General features: G+C 45.2%; 1 protein-coding gene across 1 annotated transcript in view; it reads left to right on the top strand.

The window, feature by feature from the left end:
• LAMA3 (laminin subunit alpha 3) overlaps positions 1 to 20581 on the top strand; it is a 1062926-nt gene that overhangs the window by 265429 nt on the left and 776916 nt on the right. The window contains exon 5 of the mRNA XM_078687418.1: positions 14134 to 14304. Coding sequence (XP_078543544.1) covers positions 14134 to 14304 — 171 coding nt within the window. The remainder of the gene's footprint in view (positions 1 to 14133; positions 14305 to 20581) is intronic.

Raw genomic sequence — 20581 nt, 5'->3', positions numbered from 1 at the left:
ATATGCCTTTAGCATACACTAAACAACTAAACTACCCTAAACCCTAAAACACTACCCCCAGCATGACCCTACACTACACAAACAGTACAACACTACCCTAAATCCTAAAACACTACCCCCAGCATGACCCTACACTACACAAACAGTACAACACTACCCTAAACCCTAAAACACTACCCCAGCACGACCCTACACTACGCAAACACTACAACACTACCCTAAACCCTAAAACACTACACCCAGCATGACCCTACACTACACAAACACTACAACACAACCCTAAACCCTAAAACACTACCCCCAGCATGACTCTACACTACGCAAACACTACAACACAACCCAAAACCCTAAAACACTACCCCCAGCATGACCCTACACTACGCAAACACTACAACACTACCCTAAACCCTAAAACACTACCCCCAGCATGACCCTACACTACGCAAACACTACAACACTACCCAAAACCCTAAAACACTACACCCCAGCATGACCCTACACTACGCAAACACTACAACACTACCCTAAACCCTAAAACACTACCCCCAGCATGACCCTACACTACGCAAACACTACAACACTACCCAAAACCCTAAAACACTACACCCCAGCATGACCCTACACTACGCAAACACTACAACACTACCCTAAACCCTAAAACACTACCCCCAGCATGACCCTACACTACGCAAACACTACAACACTACCCTAAACCCTAAAACACTACCCCCAGCTTGACCCTACACTACGCAAACACTACAACACTACCCTAAACCCTAAAACACTACCCCCAGCATGACCCTACACTACGCAAACACTACAACACTACCCTAAACCCTAAAACACTACCCCCAGCATGACCCTACACTACGCAAACACTACAACACTACCCTAAACCCTAAAACACTACCCCCAGCATGACCCTACACTACGCAAACACTACAACACTACCCTCAACCCTAAAACACTACCCCCAGCATGACCCTACACTACGCAAACACTACAACACTACCCAAAACCCTAAAACACTACCCCCAGCATGAGCCTACACTATGCAAACACTACAACACTACCCAAAACCCTAAAACACTACCCCCCAGCATGACCATACACTACGCAAACACTACAACACTACCCAAAACCCTAAAACACTACCCCCAGCATGACCCTACACTACGCAAACACTACAACACTACCCAAAACCCTAAAACACTACCCCCAGCATGACCCTACACTACGCAAACACTACAACACTACCCAAAACCCTAAAACACTACACCCAGCATGACCCTACACTACGCAAACACTACAACACTACCCAAAACCCTAAAACACTACACCCCAGCATGACCCTACACTACGCAAACACTACAACACTACCCAAAACCCTAAAACACTACCCCCAGCATGACCCTACACTACGCAAACACTACAACACTACCCAAAACCCTAAAACACTACCCCGAGCATGACCCTACACTACGCAAACACTACAACACTACCCTAAACCCTAAAATACTACACCCCAGCATGACCCTACACTACGCAAACACTACAACACTACCCAAAACCCTAAAACACTACCCCCAGCATGACCCTACACTACACAAACACTACAACACTATCCTAAACCCTAAAACACTACGCCCAGCATGACCCTACACTACGCAAACACTACAACACTACCCTAAACCCTAAAACACTAGCCCCAGCATGACCCTACACTACGCAAACACTACAACACAACCCTAAACCCTAAAACACTACCCCCAGCATGACCCTACACTACGCAAACACTACAACACTACCCTAAACCCTAAAACACTACCCCCAGCATGACCCTACACTACGCAAACACTACAACACAACCCTAAACCCTAAAACACTACCCCCAGCATGACCCTACACTAAACAACCACCACAACTCTACACTACACTAACACAACACTACACTACACAACACTACACTACACTACACAATCACTAACCCATGAAAAAATTAACACAAACCCACTTACCTCTCTCGTCATCGTGGTTTTCACAACGCAAATGCATTTAACATACATGCCTTTAAAACGTAATTCTTTGTAAAGGCATGCGCGATAAATGCACATGCGTTTTGAAAAAATGCGGGATAATGGTATGCGAGGTCAATGACCTTGCGGGATAATGGTATGCGGACTGAAAGTCTGCGGGATAAAAAATGCGGGAAAATGGCTGCAAACCATGATTAGCAGCAGACTTCCCTGGTGAGCACTAGCTTTACTACAGTGATCTAATGAGCAACTAGAGTGCTAACATTCAGAATTTATGGCAAATGTGTGACACATCTGAATGCCTTCTTGATAGAACCAAAGTAAACAAGCATTGAAAATGCAATAGATCTCGCCCTCGTTTAAGTTAAAGCCATTCTGTTTGTAATGAGGTGGCTTTTTAGCTTTGCTTTTATTAGTGTTTTTAAAACTTTCATGTAAATAACATGCATATGTATGCATATATGTATATGTATGCATGCATTTATATTTATATAGATATGCAGATTATATATGTTTATATATGTATATTACCTACTGGCGATAGCCAGTGGGTATATATAGTTAGGATTTTTTCTCTATGGGATTTCTGAAAATTCTATGTCTAATAACTTTGGCGTTTGTGGACGGAATTGGCTGAAATTTTCAGGAAAATGGCACATTTTGTTTCTGAGCAGCCCCTGGAAATTTGGGAGGGTTTCGTCAAGGGGGGGCCGAGAAAAAAGGGGGGTCCCAAAACGCATTTTTCCCATTCATTTTTTCATAGGGCGGTTGGACTCACTTTTAGCTCGAACGGCTGAATAGATTTACATGAAACTTGGCAAAATTGTAGATATGGTTTGCCCGACGTGCCTTTGCTATGTCTCAATATATGTGCTCCAGTGGATTATGAGAAATTAACGTTTAAAAAAATATATATATCTGTGACAGCGCTCCGGTTAGCGCCCCGGTTCGCGTACCTGACGCGTAACGGAACTTCGCGAAGCGAAGCTGATTGGCTCTCCGGTGTCTGTCAACATTCTAAACAGTCCGGAGCGGCCGCCATCTTGTCTCTCGGTACGATCGAGAGACAAGATGTGGTGAAAAACGAAGGGGGAAATGAAGGAAAGGGGGCAAGGGGGCAAGGTAGACCACTCCTGACCCCCTAGGATTGATGAGGGGGATATTAAAGTGCCCCGCGATTTTTCGCGGTAGAGGCGCTTCCCGGTACGCGAACCGGGCAGCTAACCGGCAGCGTAACGGGAGTCCGCCATCTTGTGTTTTTGGAGCGTCCGGTTCGCGTACCGGGTAGCGTCCCGGTAAGCGTAACAAGGGGAAAACCAAGAGAAACAGTAAAAAAAAAATTAAGGGAATAGATTTCCAGCAAACTTGGCAAAATTGTAGGGACTGTTTGTTTGATGTGCCTTTGCAAGGCCTCAAGATATGTGCACGTGTGGATTTTGTCTAATTAAGGTTAAAAAAAATATATATATCTGTAAGCGTGCTCCGGCACGCTTACGTTACGGGTTTTGTTTGCGCTGCAGAGCCGATACGTCACGGTTATGCGACGCGTCATAAGGCTTCTTACGTGGCTACGTGATACGTCACGTAATAAAGAATATATTTTACAGCTATAGATATTAGCTTTTAAAAAACCAATGAAATTCACTGAAAAAACCATAGGTTATAGACCATATATAGTTAGGAATTTGCATTTACAAAACCTTGAAAATTCACTGAAAAAACCATAGGTTAGAGACCATATATAGTTAGCTGGACATTTTATTGACATACAACCAATGAAATTCCATATATAGTTAGTTGCACTAACTATATATCGCGCACCCGCAATCCACTGCTGATGATGTCACATATTACATCATTCATGACATGGTCAGTGACATCACTGATGACATCACTGATGACATCTCAAATGACATCACTGATGACATCGCTGATGACATCTCAAATGACATCACTGATGACATCATGACACACCAATACCAGTTACTACATACGCACTCACTGATTCCTACATCTACACACACATTCACTCATTCACCCATACAATCACTCATACATACAGTCACTCATTATTACAACACTATCATATGCACTCATACACCTATGCAGACACTCACACACTGCCACTCATCCATGGAGTTACTCACACACCTAGTCAGTCCTGTAAAGAATCAATCACACTTCCATTTCCTCATCTATACAGTTAAACACAGAACACCATACTTCAGTGACATCACTGATGACATCACTGATGACATCTCAAATGACATCACTGATGACATCTCAAATGACATCACTGATGACATCATGACACACCAATACCAGTTACTACATACGCACTCACTGATTCCTACGTCTACACACACATTCACTCATTCACCCATACAATCACTCATACATACAGTCACTAATTATTACAACACTATCATATGCACTCATACACCTAGTCAGTCCTGTGAAGAATCAATCACACTTCGATTTCCTCATCTATACAGTTAAACACAGAACACCATACTTTTCACACATATACTAACACATACTTACTCTCTTATACAATCACTGATACAAGTACACATTGATATGCACAGAGTCACACACCTCCCAGCCAGCCACACACACACTCAGTCTTCCATACATCCACTCATTCTTCAATATGCAAAACATATTTAAACTTTACAAAAACACACAGACACTAGATGATGTCATCAGTGATGTCATTTGAGATGTCAGCAGTGATGTCATCAGTGATGTCATTTGAGATGTCATCAGTGATGTCATCAGTGATGTCACTGACCATGTCATGAATGATGTAATATGTGACATCATCAGCAGTGGATTGCGGGTGCGCGATATATAGTTAGTGCAACTAACTATATATGGAATTTCATTGGTTTTATGTCAATAAAATGTCCAGCTAACTATATATGGTCTCTAACCTATGGTTTTTTCAGTGAATTTTCAAGGTTTTGTAAATGCAAATTCCTAACTATATATGGTCTATAACCTATGGTTTTTCAGTGAATATATATATATATATATATACACAACATCGTATTCAGTTTAATTAAATGGCTAGAATCTTATGCATAAATAAAAAATAGTTCACTTTAAAATATTTTAGTAACATTTCCTATTTAAGAATAAATGTAACTATTCACAAAATGTATTAAATTAGCCTAAATTAATTCTATACATAATTTTTAATGCATTATAAATAAATATAAACATTTTACTTTAGGTGTTTTTTAACAAACCCTTAAAAAAATTAAATGTAATTTCATGTATTTCATTAAATTAAGTATTTAACTCAAAATGATGGTACTAGTGCTGTAGCACATTTTTTCTACATTTAAGATAAATATATACAGTTAATTTACATGAATTTTATGATAAAATATGTTAACTTTGTTTTTAAAAGTTTAATAAACTCTTTAACTTGTTCCTATACTTTACCACAAAGGGATCACTACCTCAGTGGCAGAGATTTCTATTTCATGTGGCGGCTGGAGGTCTTTAAAAGTGGTGAGGTGTAATACCATCCCGGAGTACATCCCATTTATTTCAAAATATGCCTCACTCAACCTCACTCAAGTAGTGCAGAAACTTCAGTGATGTAACATTGATGCGTTCTGCCATCAATGTTACATCACTGAAGTCATAGGGATTTGAAAATACTCAATGTGTCACCCAAAAAATAAGTGTAGCAAATGTCAAAATTTATTAAACTGTGCGATTACTTAAAATCTTTACAGTATAAAACACAGGAACATCCCCTCCCTCCCCCCCCCCAGCAGGCCAATAAAACCATATGTGCAATATTAAAATAAAGTACTGACTGTTTTTACCACTTTTGTCCAAACAAAGTACTATTAAAAGAGAACAAAGTTTTGTGTGTTTCTTAACTTCACGCCTTCTAGAGACTGGGGGAAGTGTGGAAGTTCGGCATGGTCATTCACACGGCACGGCCAGTTGACAGTGAGTGGGTTCTTCTAGGAGAAGTGTGGAAGTTCCACGTGGTCGTGCACATTGCACCGCCAGATCACAGTGGATGGGTTCTTCATTGGCCCTTATCCAACCCTCATTTAGTTCCTGGATCCAATACGTCCAGTTACTTTACGGGAACGCCCTGAGTTAACCGTAAGCTGACATCGTTAGGGCTCCAGTTAGCGCTCCTTACACAGTGTAGGGACCCTTAGGATCGGTGGCCTTTTGATGGAGGTCGAGTGCCCTTTTGACTTGGTGGGTGAACTTGCCGACCCTGGCTAATAGACAGGTCGTAGTTTCTGAGAAGCACCAGTCCGAGGCCTCTCTGCATGTTCTATGGCCTAGGTTCCGTAAGGCCGGGCGCAACAAGCGATGGCGGTCGCTAGCCAACTTTGTACAGCAACACAGCAGGTGTAACCAAGACTCTCTGCGGTAGTTGCATAATTGGCAGGCGATGGCAGCATCCATTCGTGCCCATTTTGGGTTGAAGTCCGTGATCATGAGGGCCAGGAGGTGCAGATACAGGATTTTCTTTCTCGCATGAGTTGTTAGTGCGTCTTGCAGATATGGTTGGGGTTTGCCAGGGATGTAAGACTTATCCAGGGCCAAGGTTAATGGATTGTGCCGTAGCGATAAGAGATCAAGATCGAACGAGATGGACTGAACTTGGCGCTTTATTGCTTGGGCCCAGGCAGAGTATGGAATTTCATGAAGGGGCAAACTCTTACCCTTGATTTTCAGTAGGTCAATGCCTTGTGCCACCTTAGCGTGCCATGGGGAGCCCACTTCACCAAATACCGTTTTTAAGGCGTGCTTTAGGGTGTTTTCAGGAGCTTTCAGTGCTCTGATGTAGTATTTTATCAGGTCCCCCAGTAGTACCAACTCTGGTCGTTTCAGGCCTATTTCAAGCCTTAGCCTTTTATTCCTGGCCTGTCTGGGGGCCTGTAGCACCATCTTATACGCTTTCGCCTGGGCCGCGTTGACCATTTTCTCGAGTGCACCAGGGTAGGCAATGTGGCCATACGTAATGGAGGGAATGAGTTTTGCCCTAAGTACTGTCAGCATCGGTTCTACTGAAGGGCTGGCCAGGCGGTAGCTTAAGCGTCTTAAAGACAGAATTTTTTGTCTATTCTTGGTTTTAGCTCCTTTAGGTGTTTGGCTGCGGAGGCCCTCTCGGACACCCAGACTCCTAGATAGGTATAAGATGAGGCAGTAATGATACGGTGCTCCCCCAGGGACCATGTTGCTTCTTTTTTATGGTGGTGTTTGCCGAAGATTACTATCTTGGTTTTACTCACGTTGATTCGTAGGTCATTTTCCTTATTGTAGATTGCCAGGCTATTTAAAGCTCTTTGAAGACCCACCCTGGTGTGGTCCATGACCACTGTGTCGTCAGCGTACTGGAGCGTGCCCAAGACCAGCTTCCCCAATCTTGGAGGTACTAAGTTGGCATCTTTCAGGGCTTGCCCCATGTCCGCTGTGTACAGGTTGAAAAGTAGGGGGGCCAGGACGCACCCCTGCTTAAGTCCGGAGTTGGTGTTAATTCTTGCTGTTGTAATTGTGGGACTTAATTTCACCTGGACCCATGTTCCCTCATAGAGTGCCTTTATGACTTTTAGCAGGACTTGGGGGAGCCCCCAGGACTCGAGTTTTGCCCATAGTCGACTTCTGTTCACTCGATCAAAGGCCGTAGAGTAGTCTATAAAACAGCAATACAATGGCGGCTTATTCCACGTGTTGGCCTTCTTCGCAAGGTAAGAAAGAGCTATGATGTTGTCCAGGGTGGAACTATTGGCCCTGAATCTGGTCTGTGAGGGCGGGAGAATGCCGTTCTTATCCACCCAGGCCTCCAAGTCCCTTAGTAGAAGACGGGCGTATACCTTGGCTTCTATGTCTAAAAGGGCTATGAGCCTGTAGTTGGCCGGGTTCGAGTGGTCACCCTTCTTGTGAATGGGAAATAGGACTGAGCCTTTCCAGGAGGTTGGCAGGGTTGCAGTAGCGAATGAGTGATTGAATAGTGGGGTAAGTGTGGTTGCAAAAAAGGCTGAGGCGATTTTAAAAACCTGGGCAGGGATTCCGTTTGGGCCGGGGCCTCCATCGGTTCTAATGGCCTTAATGTACTTTAAAACCTCCTCCTCTGTGTACTTAGCGGGTCGACTCTGTCTAGGGACTTCAATCGGCACGCTTTGAGTATCGATGGTTACAGCTGCCGCCTTGGACCACTCTAGACTGCCGGGGTTAGCCCGGTTTAGCTCGCAGGTGTACAGCCCCTTGGCATAATGTTCCCACACAATCCCTGCAACACTGTTTTCCTTGTGTGCTCCACTGGGGGTCAGGCTGTTGATGTAGCACCATAACTTACTGTTATATTTTTCTTTAATTAATGAAAACACTGTAAGCCAGTTTTGTTCTGTCCGCTGCCTTTTTAGCTCCCAGACTTTCTTTTTATAGTTGGCTCGCAGGGCACAGATGGAAGACCTCCCTGGCAAATAAATGCCTTTCTTTTTTGCCCTGATTGCCATGTTGAGTGCGCGCTTACTCTGTGTCAAACTCCGCGAATTTTGGCGTCTTGGACTGGTGTTATTTTGGCAGCTTCTTGGGTGGTTGATGTTACCCAGGCACTTAAATAAATCCTTAGTCAGAATTTCCCAGAAGTGTGTAATGTTTTCTGTATATTGTGAGCTGAGTTCTGCCTCCCTGCTGGCTACAAAATCTGACAATCTGTGGCTAAGATTGATCGACCATTTTATTCTTTTGAGGACTAGATGATGTTCCTCACCTGTGGTTGCTCCGATTATTTCCTGGGATACCACCCGTTCCCGTGCCAGAATAAATGTGGCACGGAGAGGCCTGTGGTCGCTTTCATCTCTGTCGTCCACAGTGAAGTCACAAAGTTTATGGGCCAGCCCTTCATTAGTAAAGATGTAGTCTATGGTGGAGACATTTCTAAAGGTCGGTTTGGCGGTCCATGCAGGATTGCTCATTTTTTGTATTCCGTGAGTTGATTGCAGTTTAAAATTTGAGAGAAATTCAAGCAAAGGGGCTAACTTCTTGCTTGCTTGCTTGTCGGTGCAACGGGGGTCAGACCCAGGCCTCTTATGTTGAAGTCACCCGGAATTATTACATCGCAATTATTACATCGTGGTGCGCTAGGCTTATGAGTAGATCTTCCAGTGTGATAGTGAGTGGTTCCATAGCCTGAGGCATTTGATATTTGGTCGGATTGATGTAACAATTGATTAATAAAAGGGGACGGGACTTTTGACCCGATTTCAACCCCTCTATTATGATCGCTTGCAGGTCAGGTAGCACCAGTTTTAGTTCGGTGATCTTAAATTTGCAAGCGTGGCTTACGAAGATGGAAAGGCCCCCTGACGGACGTCCAAAGATAGTCCTTTTGGTAGCTGATTTAAAGTGTTCGTAGAAACCGCCTATTGGGGTGGTTGTCCTCGCCCAGGTCTCCTGAAAGCACAGTATGTCCCCCTGTGCCAGGTAGTCGTGAGTAGCCGTGCCGCTAAAAATATTACTTAGCCCGGCTGTATTCCATGAAATGATGGTTAGCTTGCGAGCTTGACCCCTAAGTGGGTTTAAGCATGCACTGTTTCCATGGGTATATATTTGGTTAGGGACCGTGTCTCCATGGAGCCACTGTGTTGTCCAGTCCTTGCTGGGGTCGCTGCACACACCACTGCCTGTCGTTTTGCAGTATATTAATTTTTAGCGGGGTTCTTCGACTCCCAATTTTCGTCCGCCCATCTAGGCTTTGTACCTTTGAGGACAGAAGTATGTTCTTGAAGGCCCTGTGTGGGCATGAGAACGTGTGGGTATTTAGATGCCCTGAGGACAGTGACTTCAATGCCCCATTCTGCTAGTTGTGTTGTTTGTAGCAAATGTGCCATGCCCATTCTGGAGAGAAATACAGGTGTGGTATGTAGCTGGTGGTGCATTTTGAGGCGCTTGTGTTTTAGTGTACTGTCATTTATAGACTGCGCATTTTACATTGCAATCACCACTGAATTTGCATAGAAGTGCAGTTTTACTGATAAAACTATATAGTACAAATGATAAGGTGCACAAATCAGGTTTCAGCAAATATTTTTTTTAGCCTATAAAAATGTTTGTGTCCATCATACTTCAGAATGACAAAAAAATGCTTCATTTGTGCTTTACTAATTGTTGAAATATTTTGAAATATGTGTATATTTTATTTACAGGTAATTACATTTTGTTGTGTGTTAGAAAAACATGACGTCCTACTGCCTTTCCTTTCACTGCCTGTAACTCAGAAAGATTGTCACCTTTATCACTTTTACAAAATCTTCTCACATTTCAATCAGAGAAAGAAAAGTAAATACCAGTTTTCTAGTTAAAATAAGCAGCATTTTGTCAGAGCACATAGCTTGACATTTGATCTTTGATCATGCAGGAAATGTGATAACATAAACATAAAATTCAAAGGCATCTTTATTGCTCATTTACCTTCTGAACACAAGCATGGGTTTTTGGGGGGGGTTTACAGTACCCTCAGCCCCCTACTTCCAGTGTCTATGACTTTCTCCCTCCCACATTTCCTCTCTTCCACCTCACTCATTCTAACTCACATTCTCTTACTTACTCATTCTTACTCACGACCTCTTTTACTCACAAACATACTAATATTTGATCGCATTCTCACTTACTAACACACCTATACACACTCACTGACTCTGGGCCCTGATGTAGCTGCACCTGCTTCCCCATTAATAGGTACAACCCTGACTGTCTTGCTCTCCCTCTTACAACTTCCAATCAATCAGAAACACTCAACCTCCTTCACTCATTCCCTAATACTCACTTCCACTTATTGATACACACTCCCAAACTCAGATTCTCCCTCACGTTCACTCTCATTGACACTCTAAAACACACTCACACACATCATTTTACTCAATGCCACTCTCTCTCAATCACTCACAAATTCATATAAATAGAGAAATAATATTTCTTTTTTTTTACTTTGCTTACTTAGGGGCCGATTATGATTGCGGTGAATCCGCATCCTCCGGGCCGGCGGCAGCCACCGCCGGCCCGGAGGATGCGGATTCACCGCTGCGGTGTGTTGAAAGACCCCCCGCCAGATTAGGATGGCTGGGGGGTCATCGGCGGACGGGGAGTCATATTAGGATTTGCCCTGGGACATGCCTTTCCGCGGCGGCTATGCCGCCACGAAAAGGCATACGGTCTTTTCTTTGGGGGCCCGTTGTGGGCCCCCAGGGTGAAGGGGGGGTGGGGGTGCACATGGGGGGTACCTACGGTACCCCCCTGCATTTGCATGCACGAAGCGGCAGGCACCGCGCGGTGCCTGCCGCTTTGTGCCTGCAAATGCACTGCTTGCAGTTTTAACATTGCGGCGGGTGCTGCTTCAACCAGCACCCGCCGCAATGTTAACAATACAGGATGTGACTGCCAGGGTGGCGGTCACATCCTATTTTGCACGGAGGGACCGCCGCTGCCCCTGTGGACGGTCTCTCCACCATCCTAATAGGCCCCTTAATTGGCAACTTGGAGGATCCATGGCAGCGGATCAGTAATCTGGTGCTGGACAATGGAGCCAGAAAGCCATGATTTCCAATGAGGAGCCAGACAGAGGAGCAAGGGCAGGTTTGAAAAGGGCAAGACCCACCTGAATCCCTCTTTCAACTTTTTGATAGGACTGGAAGTACAGTCCTATAAGCAGCTGGGATAGTGATGGGGATCCTGCACCTGCTGCACTATGTGGCTTTTCATTAGCTTCAAAGATGCACCAAAATGCACCCTGAAAGCCACTGTGCTGCCTGAGGTATGTGCAGTATGTCTGCTAAATAAAATGGATTGTGACTGTGTGAGGGGATTGTGTCTGAAATATTCCCCTTAGACAGGTGCAATTCAGGCAGCCAGCTACAGAGTGTTGTATTTTGACAGCACTGGGTATCTGGATCATGCCTCAGCCCCCTACTCCTCTTCCTATTATAAGGATTGTGAAGCTGAGGCAGAGATGGTTGACCTGTGCACTGGCAGCGTTCATGAAAACAAGAAATGTGTGTTTTCATGGACACTGCCAAATGAAAAAAGGTGCAGGAGCCTCACAGGGTGTCTGTGCCCTGACGTCCCTGATAAGGAGCCACCTGAATTTTGGGGGTGAAGACATGTACGTCTACACTATGTAGTAAATTTAGACTTATACATTTTGAATAGAGTAAGTAGTAAAAACATAAGAGTAAAGTTACACATGTACTTTTATTAACATGTAAGTTTACCTTTGTGAATAGGACCCTTAATAGTGTCAATGGTTTGATTATTGAATTCTGAGTTCTTACCCCCACACGCCACATCCCAGAGGAGCATGTGACTACTCGTCCTTGCAACCCTGGGTGTCAAGTGCTAAAAAGGGTTGTACTTTTAAGAGCCAGACCCCAGGACACAGTGCAAATGACCTCAGCTACCACAGTATGGGACTAGTTGCCACTGTCTGCACTTAAAGCAAAGCTCCTTCCTAGACCACCCCCAACCCTGCCTGAGCAGGGTCTGACACAGAGTAATTAAACATTCTCTCTGATCTGCATGAAGACACTCGCTGCACATCATGGCTACTAATGTTTTACTTTACTGAAAATATCTCCAGTTTTGTCTGAAAAACGAAAAAGAATGCTGAGCAAGGGCACCCATTCAGCACTCGACTTTGCTTTGAGAATATGCACTGACTGAAGACACAGAGATCCTTTCCAAGCAGGCGGTAATCTCTACAGATGCTTTTTCTCCCTTGCTGAACATCATCCTTTCTTCCACTGATGCATAGCACCAAATGCGACCTGTTGCACTGGGCTATGTATGATTGTTGCCCGGTTTGCAAGAAAGCCTGTATGTTTTTCACTATATTCATGGGTACCTGTATTTCTGTCAGACTTTGCGAAAATGGGAGTCTAAATGTGTATTAGTTTGCATCCATATATTTGCATTCTCTATGGGCCTGATTCACAAAGGTAAACTTAAACTTTTTGTAAGTTTACACTTTATGCTTTTTAACTTACGTTTGCGAATACTCCTCAGTCAAAGCGATGATCTCTGCACATAAAATATATAGGAAATGCAGAGTTGTAAAGCTCCACAAGTAGTTTGTGAATTTCACTTAAAATAGAAATGTACACATAGGGCCTGATTACGATGTCAGTTTCAGAATCGTTTCCGACCAATGGGGTTCTGCGAGTCCGACCAACCGATTATGATGCATCCGAACATTTTTCGGTCGGACTCGCATTTACTTCAATGGGAGCCTGTGTTCTGAATGAGAACACAGGCTGCCATTGAAGAAAGGGGTGTTTGGAGAATACCTTGCACCGTGTGACGGGCACCCCATGGTGCCTGCCATACTGTGCATGATTGTAAAGAGGTGTCCCATGGATACCCCCACGGGCCCCAACTAGAGGCCTACAGGTGAAGGGGGGCCTACTACAGACCCCCAAAGTCGGATACCAACAGCCTTTTCCTGTTGGGCAGACCGATTCAGAACGGCTGTCAGAATCAGACATCATAATCGCTCGGTCGGAAACAGTGTCCATAGCGTTGTATGATTCGGCTCCGAACGACTCGGGCTGTCCGAATGCCATTCGGTACCGAATCAGACAGCCCGAGCAGTTTCCTTGCATCGTAATCGGTCGGTCGGAAATGTATCCGATTCGGTTGGAAATATAGGTTCCGAATCTGATTATCCAAATCCAAATCCTGTTCAGAACCTTTCCAACCGACATCGTAATCAGCCCCAAAGTGTGTGCATGTGTGCCTGTATTATGTATGCCTCTTAGCATGCAATAAATGAACTAGCATTGCACTTTGACAATGCTTTTTGTGTTCAGCGACAAATGGCATTTAGGTCTTGTTATATTTATAAGCCAGTTTGTTTTCTGATTGATGAATGGTTTATTGATTTCCAATAGCATAGCAAACATACAGCTAGCTATGCTTAGAGACTGCTTACAACATTTTGTGTGTATCGATAAGCATATTGATTGATCAGTAATGCTGGTGACCATGCAATGTCAATACCATACCAAATACTAATGGATAAACTATGAAGCCTTCACGTTTTGTTTTCTAATAGATTGTGGTGTCTTTAGTGAATGGACGTCCTGGAGCTAAAAATTTCATGCATTCTCCAATTTTGCGAGAATTCACCAAGGCAACTAATATCCGGCTGCATTTCCTCAGAACTAATACCCTTCTTGGACACCTGATTTCAAAAGCTCAACGAGATCCAACAGTTACTCGCAGGGTAAGTGTGGTTAAATATGCTCCTTTGGATGATTAGACACTTCAATGCCAGTAGTAGGTGCCATATCAAGGCTTGTTGTTCAAATCAACATTGAAACTGAATTGCATCTGTGGAGTGAGTAGTGTGATGGTTGGTTTTCTTGAGCATTTTTCAAATATTTCAGTAAATTGCCACGTCTTTAAAATCTTTCCTGATGGACCATGTATAGGTGAGTCGCACACCACTATTTACAAACTAGGGAAAAGGCTAGCTGCTTTTCAATTTTACTTATGAACTTTATACAGCTTTATGGCTGCTCAGAGTTACAATCTACAGAGAGCGAGAGAGAGAGAGGAGAGAAAGAGAGAGAGAGAGAGGGAGAGATGAAAGGTCAACTCCTTGAAACTAGATTATTCAAGTTCAAGTTCAAGTTCATGCATTTATAGAGCGCACTACTCACCCAGAGGGTCTCAAGGCGCTGGAGGGAGGGGTTTACTTTTTATCGAATAGCCATGTTTTCAGTTCTTTTCTGAAGGAGATGTGATTCAGAGTAAGGCGGAGGTGGGTGGGGAGTGAGTTCCAGGTCTTGGCAGCCAGGAAGGAGAAGGATCTGCCACCCATGGTGGTTTTTCGGATGCGCGGGACTGCGGCGAGGGCTTGATTGGATGATCTTAGTTGGCGGGTGGGATAGTAGAAGGACAGTCGGGTGTTGAGGCATTCGGGTCCTAGATTATAAAGGGCCTTGTGTGCGTGGGTAAGAAGGCGGAAAGTAATTCTTTTGTTGACGGGAAGCCAGTGGAGGTTTTTTAAGTGACCGGTGATGTGCTCTTGGCGCGGGATGTCTAATATGAGTCTCGCTGATGCGTTTTGGATGCGCTGGAGCTTTTTCTGCAATTTTGTTGTAATTCCGGCGTAGAGTGTGTTGCCGTAGTCCAGTCGACTCGTGACCAGTGCATGGGTGACAGTCTTTCTTGTTTCGAGGGGGATCCAGCGGAAGATCTTTTTGAGAATGCGAAGGACGTTGAAGCAGGAGGACGATACGGCGTTGACTTGTCTGGACATTGAGAGGGAGGAGTCTAGAATGAAGCCAAGGTTACGTGCATGGTCTGTGGGTGTGGGCGCAGATCCCAAAGCGGAAGGCCACCAGGAGTCGTCCCAAGCTGAGGGGGAGGATCCTAGGATGAGCACCTCCGTCTTGTCTGAGTTGAGTCTTAAGCGGCTCTGTTTCATCCATTCGGCTACTTCTTTCATACCTTCGTGAAGGTTGTTTTTGGCGGTGTTGGGGTCTTTGGTGAGGGAAAGGATTAGCTGGGTGTCGTCGGCGTAGGGGATGATGTTGAGGTTGTGTTGACGTGCGATGGAGGCGAGGGGACTCATGTAGACGTTGAAGAGGGTGGGACTGAGTGAGGAGCCTTGAGGTACGCCGCAGATGACTTCGGTGGGCTCTGAGTAGAATGGGGGGAGTCGGACTCTCTGTGTTCTCCCGGCTAGGAATGAGATGATCCAGTCCAGGGCTTTTCCTTGTATGCCGATGTTGTTGAGGCGTTGTATGAGGGTGTTGTGACAGACAGTGTCGAAGGCGGCGGAGAGGTCGAGTAGAATGAGGGCCACTGTTTCACCGTTGTCCAGGAGTGCTCGGATGTCGTCGGTCGCCGCAATGAGGGCGGTTTCGGTGCTGTGTTTGGCTCGAAAGCCGTTCTGTGAGGGATCCAGGGAGTTGTTGGATTCAAGGAAGGCTGCTAATTGGCTATTGACGGCTTTCTCGATGACTTTGGCCGGGAAAGGGAGGAGGGAAATGGGTCGGTAGTTTTTCAGATCTGAGGGGTCTGCTGTTGGTTTTTTCAGAAGGGCGCTGAGTTCGGCGTGTTTCCATATTTCTGGAAAGGTGGCGGAGTCGAAGGAGCAGTTGATGACATCGCGGAGTTGGGGAGCGATGATGGAGTCAGCTTTGTTGAAGATGTAGTGGGGGCAGGGGTCAGAAGGTGAGCCAGAGTGGATTGAGTTCATGAGGCGAATGGTGTCTTCAATGGTGATTGGGTTCCAGGAGTTGAGGTAGTTAGTTGGAGGGGTGGGATCTGAAGGGGGTGGGGTGAGTTGGTCATTGGGAGTATTCTTGAAGCTGTTGTGGATGTCGGCAATTTTGTTGTAGAAGAAGGAGGATAGCGCATCGCAGAGGTCTTGGGAGTTAGTGATGTCGTTGGATGCTGCGGGAGGGTTGGTGAATTCTTTGATGATATTGAAGAGTTCCTTGCTGTTATGAGAATTGTTGTCGAGACGGTCCTTAAGTGCTGATTTCTTGGCGGATCGGATCAGTTGGTGGTGTTTGCGGGTGGCTGTCTTGAGGGAGGCCATGTTGTCTGAGGTTGGTTCTTTTCTCCAATTCTTCTCCAGGGTGCGGCATGTCTTCTTGGATTTTTTAAGGTCATCATTGAACCAGGGAGCTTTTTTGCTGGGTGATTTCGACTGGTGTTTTTTCAGGGGTGCTAGTTCGTCCGCACTGTGGGTAATCCATTGCCTGAGGTTGGTGGCCGCTAGGTCTGGGTCTGTTGCCAGGGTGGGAGTGTTTTGGCTGAGTGATGTGAGGAGTTGTTCGGTGGTGATTTTGTTCCATTTTCTTCGGGGAATGGGTTGTGGACGGTTGTGGGTCAGGGTTGTTTTGTAGCTGAAGTGAACACAGCTGTGATCCGTCCAGTGGAGAGCTGTAGTGTGATCGAAGGAGATGTGCTTGCTGGAGGTGAAGATGGGGTTGAGCGTGTGTCCGGCTATGTGAGTGGGGGTGTCAACAAGTTGTTTGAGTCCGAGATTGGACAGGTTGTCCAGAAGGGTGGTGGTGTTGTTGTCGAGAATGTTGTCAAGGTGGTAGTTGAGGTCTCCTAGAAGAATGTGCCAGTCACCTACTGATACGCTCACATTCATCTGCCATTGAGTGATTGTGACTATCAGTCATGAAGTCCAGAACTTTTCAGTGGAAGATTGCTCCTCCTCAGAAACCGCAGTGCAAAAGTGGTGCTCTTTTTAAAAGGCCTCTGATGTTTGCTAAAAACCTTTGACTTCCTGTTTGTGTTCATCTGCACAAAATAAGTGCAAATCGCATTAGGTAATGTGACTCATGCACAGACAAGACGTGGATGCACTAATGGCACTACTGACATTGGAATCACTTGAAGTATCACATTTTTTCGCATATACCAGAGGTGGACATTTCAAATTTCAAATACGGGTACACTATGTTTCATTTAAGCTTTTGTAGTTATTTGGAGAATTTTAGCACTTTTGCGGTAATGGAATGTCTCTAATCCCTCCATGCCCTTCTTTCTAAAGAATCCATCTTGCTGTGGGATCAACAACTCAAATACTAACCAGTCTCTGCATCATCAGTATTAGGTGAGGCTGTTCTATGGCAGATTTGGTTGTAGAAAAATCCCTTGGGAAGGCATGGGTAGGGATAGTGGGGAAAAGGAGGGGAGATTCACTCATGCATTATAACCAGGTCCGCTCAAAGGGCCTCATTTACGAGGCCCTAGCAGCAATTTTGCGCCACCGTAGCATTACTTTTTTGACGCTCTGGATGTGTAATATGCTACAGCATGACTACAAGGAGACGCAAAGCCACTTTACGTGGCTTTTCATGGTCTTGTAAAAATGTGGCCTGTTGTGATGTTACTTACCTTATCTTTTATCTTACCTGCTCTGGTATCCTGTCATGCACCTTTTACCTTGGTTAGTCTTCTCACTCACTGTGTTCTTTTAGAATGTAAGGCTGACGGCACTCTATGATTGCCAGTTGCAGCTGGGTCGTTGAGGTGGTCGGATGTCAGGTTGTGCTTTCCAGTAAAGATCTTCACTTCTCTTCGTGCTTCCTAGTCTTCTTTGGACAGACACGTCACAACATTTTTGGCGATGATCTTGAAGTTGTGTCCTTGTCCATAGCACAACCTGGCGATCTCCGAGCAGCTTTTGTCCTCTCCTCCCATATCTGCCTTTCCTCTTCTCGCCGGAGCATGGCCGCTGTGTTGACCTGTCCTGCTGCCACATTTGCAAGGTTCTGCTCCAGATTGTACGGTACTGTGGCATTTTCTTGTCATTTTGGGCCGGTGTTGCTGTTTGAAGTGCGCGCTACCCTCTCGAGCTTTCTCTCGAGCGTTTGCCAACTGAATACATCATGGATTCTCCGCCACGTCACTGGAATGCACAAGGGACATCTGCAGTTCTTTGCTTGCTATGCGCAACATAAGTAACGAAGCATTACGTGCCGCCATCTTGGAGTTTCCTTATGCTTTGTTAAACTCCCTTGGCGAGCCAAACACTACTCATCAGCATCGTTAAACGGTCCAGTCAAGCCTCTGACCAAATGGTACTTTATTATTTATTCTACGCCTGTGAATTTATACACTGTTCTGCTCACCTTTGCCTCCCTACGACTATGGTATAGCGCTGTTCGCTGTTATCGATCTACACTTGAACTGTTCACCTTTTGTCCAACTTCTACACAGCCATTTTCTTCTTCTGTCAGTTGTACTGTTGCATGCAGATACTTACGGTGATCTGCACACCTTTCAGCGTTTTGCTACTTTTATTGATTTTGCTTTTGCCTACTCATTTTTGTCATTGTTAATATTCTTACTTCACAGGTTAATACATTTAATTGTATCTGGTGATTTCTGCAGTCATGTCTTCCAATTTTACCAATGTAGTGTTGCCACCTATGTTTCTCTCTCAGCCATGTCCTCCTGCAATTATCTGGGAAGATTGGGTTGAGATGTTAGATAACTACATCACTGCCCTGGATGGCAATAATTTCTCCCCGGCCAGGAAGAAAGCTTTTTTGCTTAGTGCTTTGGACAGTGAGGGCCAACACATTTTTAAATACTTACCGGTGGCTATGGGTCCTATTGGCCAACCCATGGACGATGTTTATAAGGAAGCTAATAAAAGGCTTGAGATAAGATTTGTGAAGGAGGTTATCCTAGTTATGGCCAGATATAAGTTCTATACTCAGCCTCAAGCGCAAGGAGAGTGCATTGATGAATTTATTGCTAGACTGCGCAAACTTTCAGTTAAGTGCAGCTTTGGGATAATGACTGAAGAATTAATCCATGATCAATTTATCGTACAGTGTTGGGACAGGAAAATACAGGAGAGACAGTGGGCTGCCAAAGACCCCTTATTGAAAGATGTAGTCAACATGGCTAAAGTGATCGAAGAGTCTCAGAAATGCATTAAAGAATTAAGTAGAAGGGACAAAAGTTTACCACAAGTGGATGATATTGAAAACAAAGATGATGATGGTAATGTCAATGCTATTTCCAGGAAAACAGTTAAAAATGCTAAAGCTCTTCGGGCTGTACCTAAATTTAAGAATAGATAATGTTTGTGCTGTGGCAGTCAATATAATTTGGCTTACTGCTAGAGATATTTTAAGATGGCGGCCGTGACCTACGGCTGAGTTGCAGCGCTAGCAGTGTCGGCTCAATCAAGACTACTCTCGGAAACCACCCCATGAAGTCAATCCGCTTGTCTGCTCAAGTTTGCTATGCCTACTGAGGTCCCCTTCGGCATTACATCTCAAGTCAGGACGGGAGTCCAGATGAGCTGATGCTCAAGCAAGCGAACAGAGTCTGGAAAAGTAAAGAGCGAGAGTCCCTACTGCCCTACCGCCCTACAAACGCAACGTTCAAGAGTCGGTACAGCAGGGAAAGCGGGGAAAGCTAGATGCCCTTGATTTCATTTTACCGTAAGGCGCTCTCACCCGGAATTCTGAGGGCCGCCGCAGCACTGCTTCTGCGTATCGGACTGGCTGGCAGAGACGCCTGTAGAGCCCGTAGTGCTCGCGGAGTCAGGGGGCGGGCCGGCACCGGTCAGGCGGAGCCGAGCAAGGCTGGAGGCGTTAGCAGCAGCGTTGGTAGCAGCGGAAACGGCACCGCGATAACCAAAAGGCACGGAGACAGCCGACGGTGTTACCGGCAGAGAGGAGCCGAGCAGCAGTCCCCCCTGTGGATGGCACCAAAGAACAATACTGGAGGTAAGCTGTCCTCGAAGAAAAAAAACGCTAAGGCAAACACAGTTACAAGCGCTACAAGCACGATAATTGATATCACAGAAGGAATTATTGACAATGATATAAACGCTGGGGGATCAACTCTGAGGGCCCCGGAGACACAACTGCTACCAGTGGTGGGCACCCCCAAGGGGATGAGGCCCCCAGCAGTTAGGACAAGACAAGCTGCTGCCACAGCCGCCGCCACTGCTACGGTGAGCGTAGTTGAGCTAATGAACCGCAAAGAAAAAGCCAAGAAAC

This window comes from Lissotriton helveticus, chromosome 4_1 (assembly GCF_964261635.1).
Source record: "Lissotriton helveticus chromosome 4_1, aLisHel1.1, whole genome shotgun sequence".
NCBI classification, from domain to species: Eukaryota; Metazoa; Chordata; class Amphibia; order Caudata; family Salamandridae; genus Lissotriton; species Lissotriton helveticus.
The sequence above is the reverse complement of the archived record's forward strand: the minus strand, read 5'-3'. Positions and strand labels throughout refer to the sequence as shown.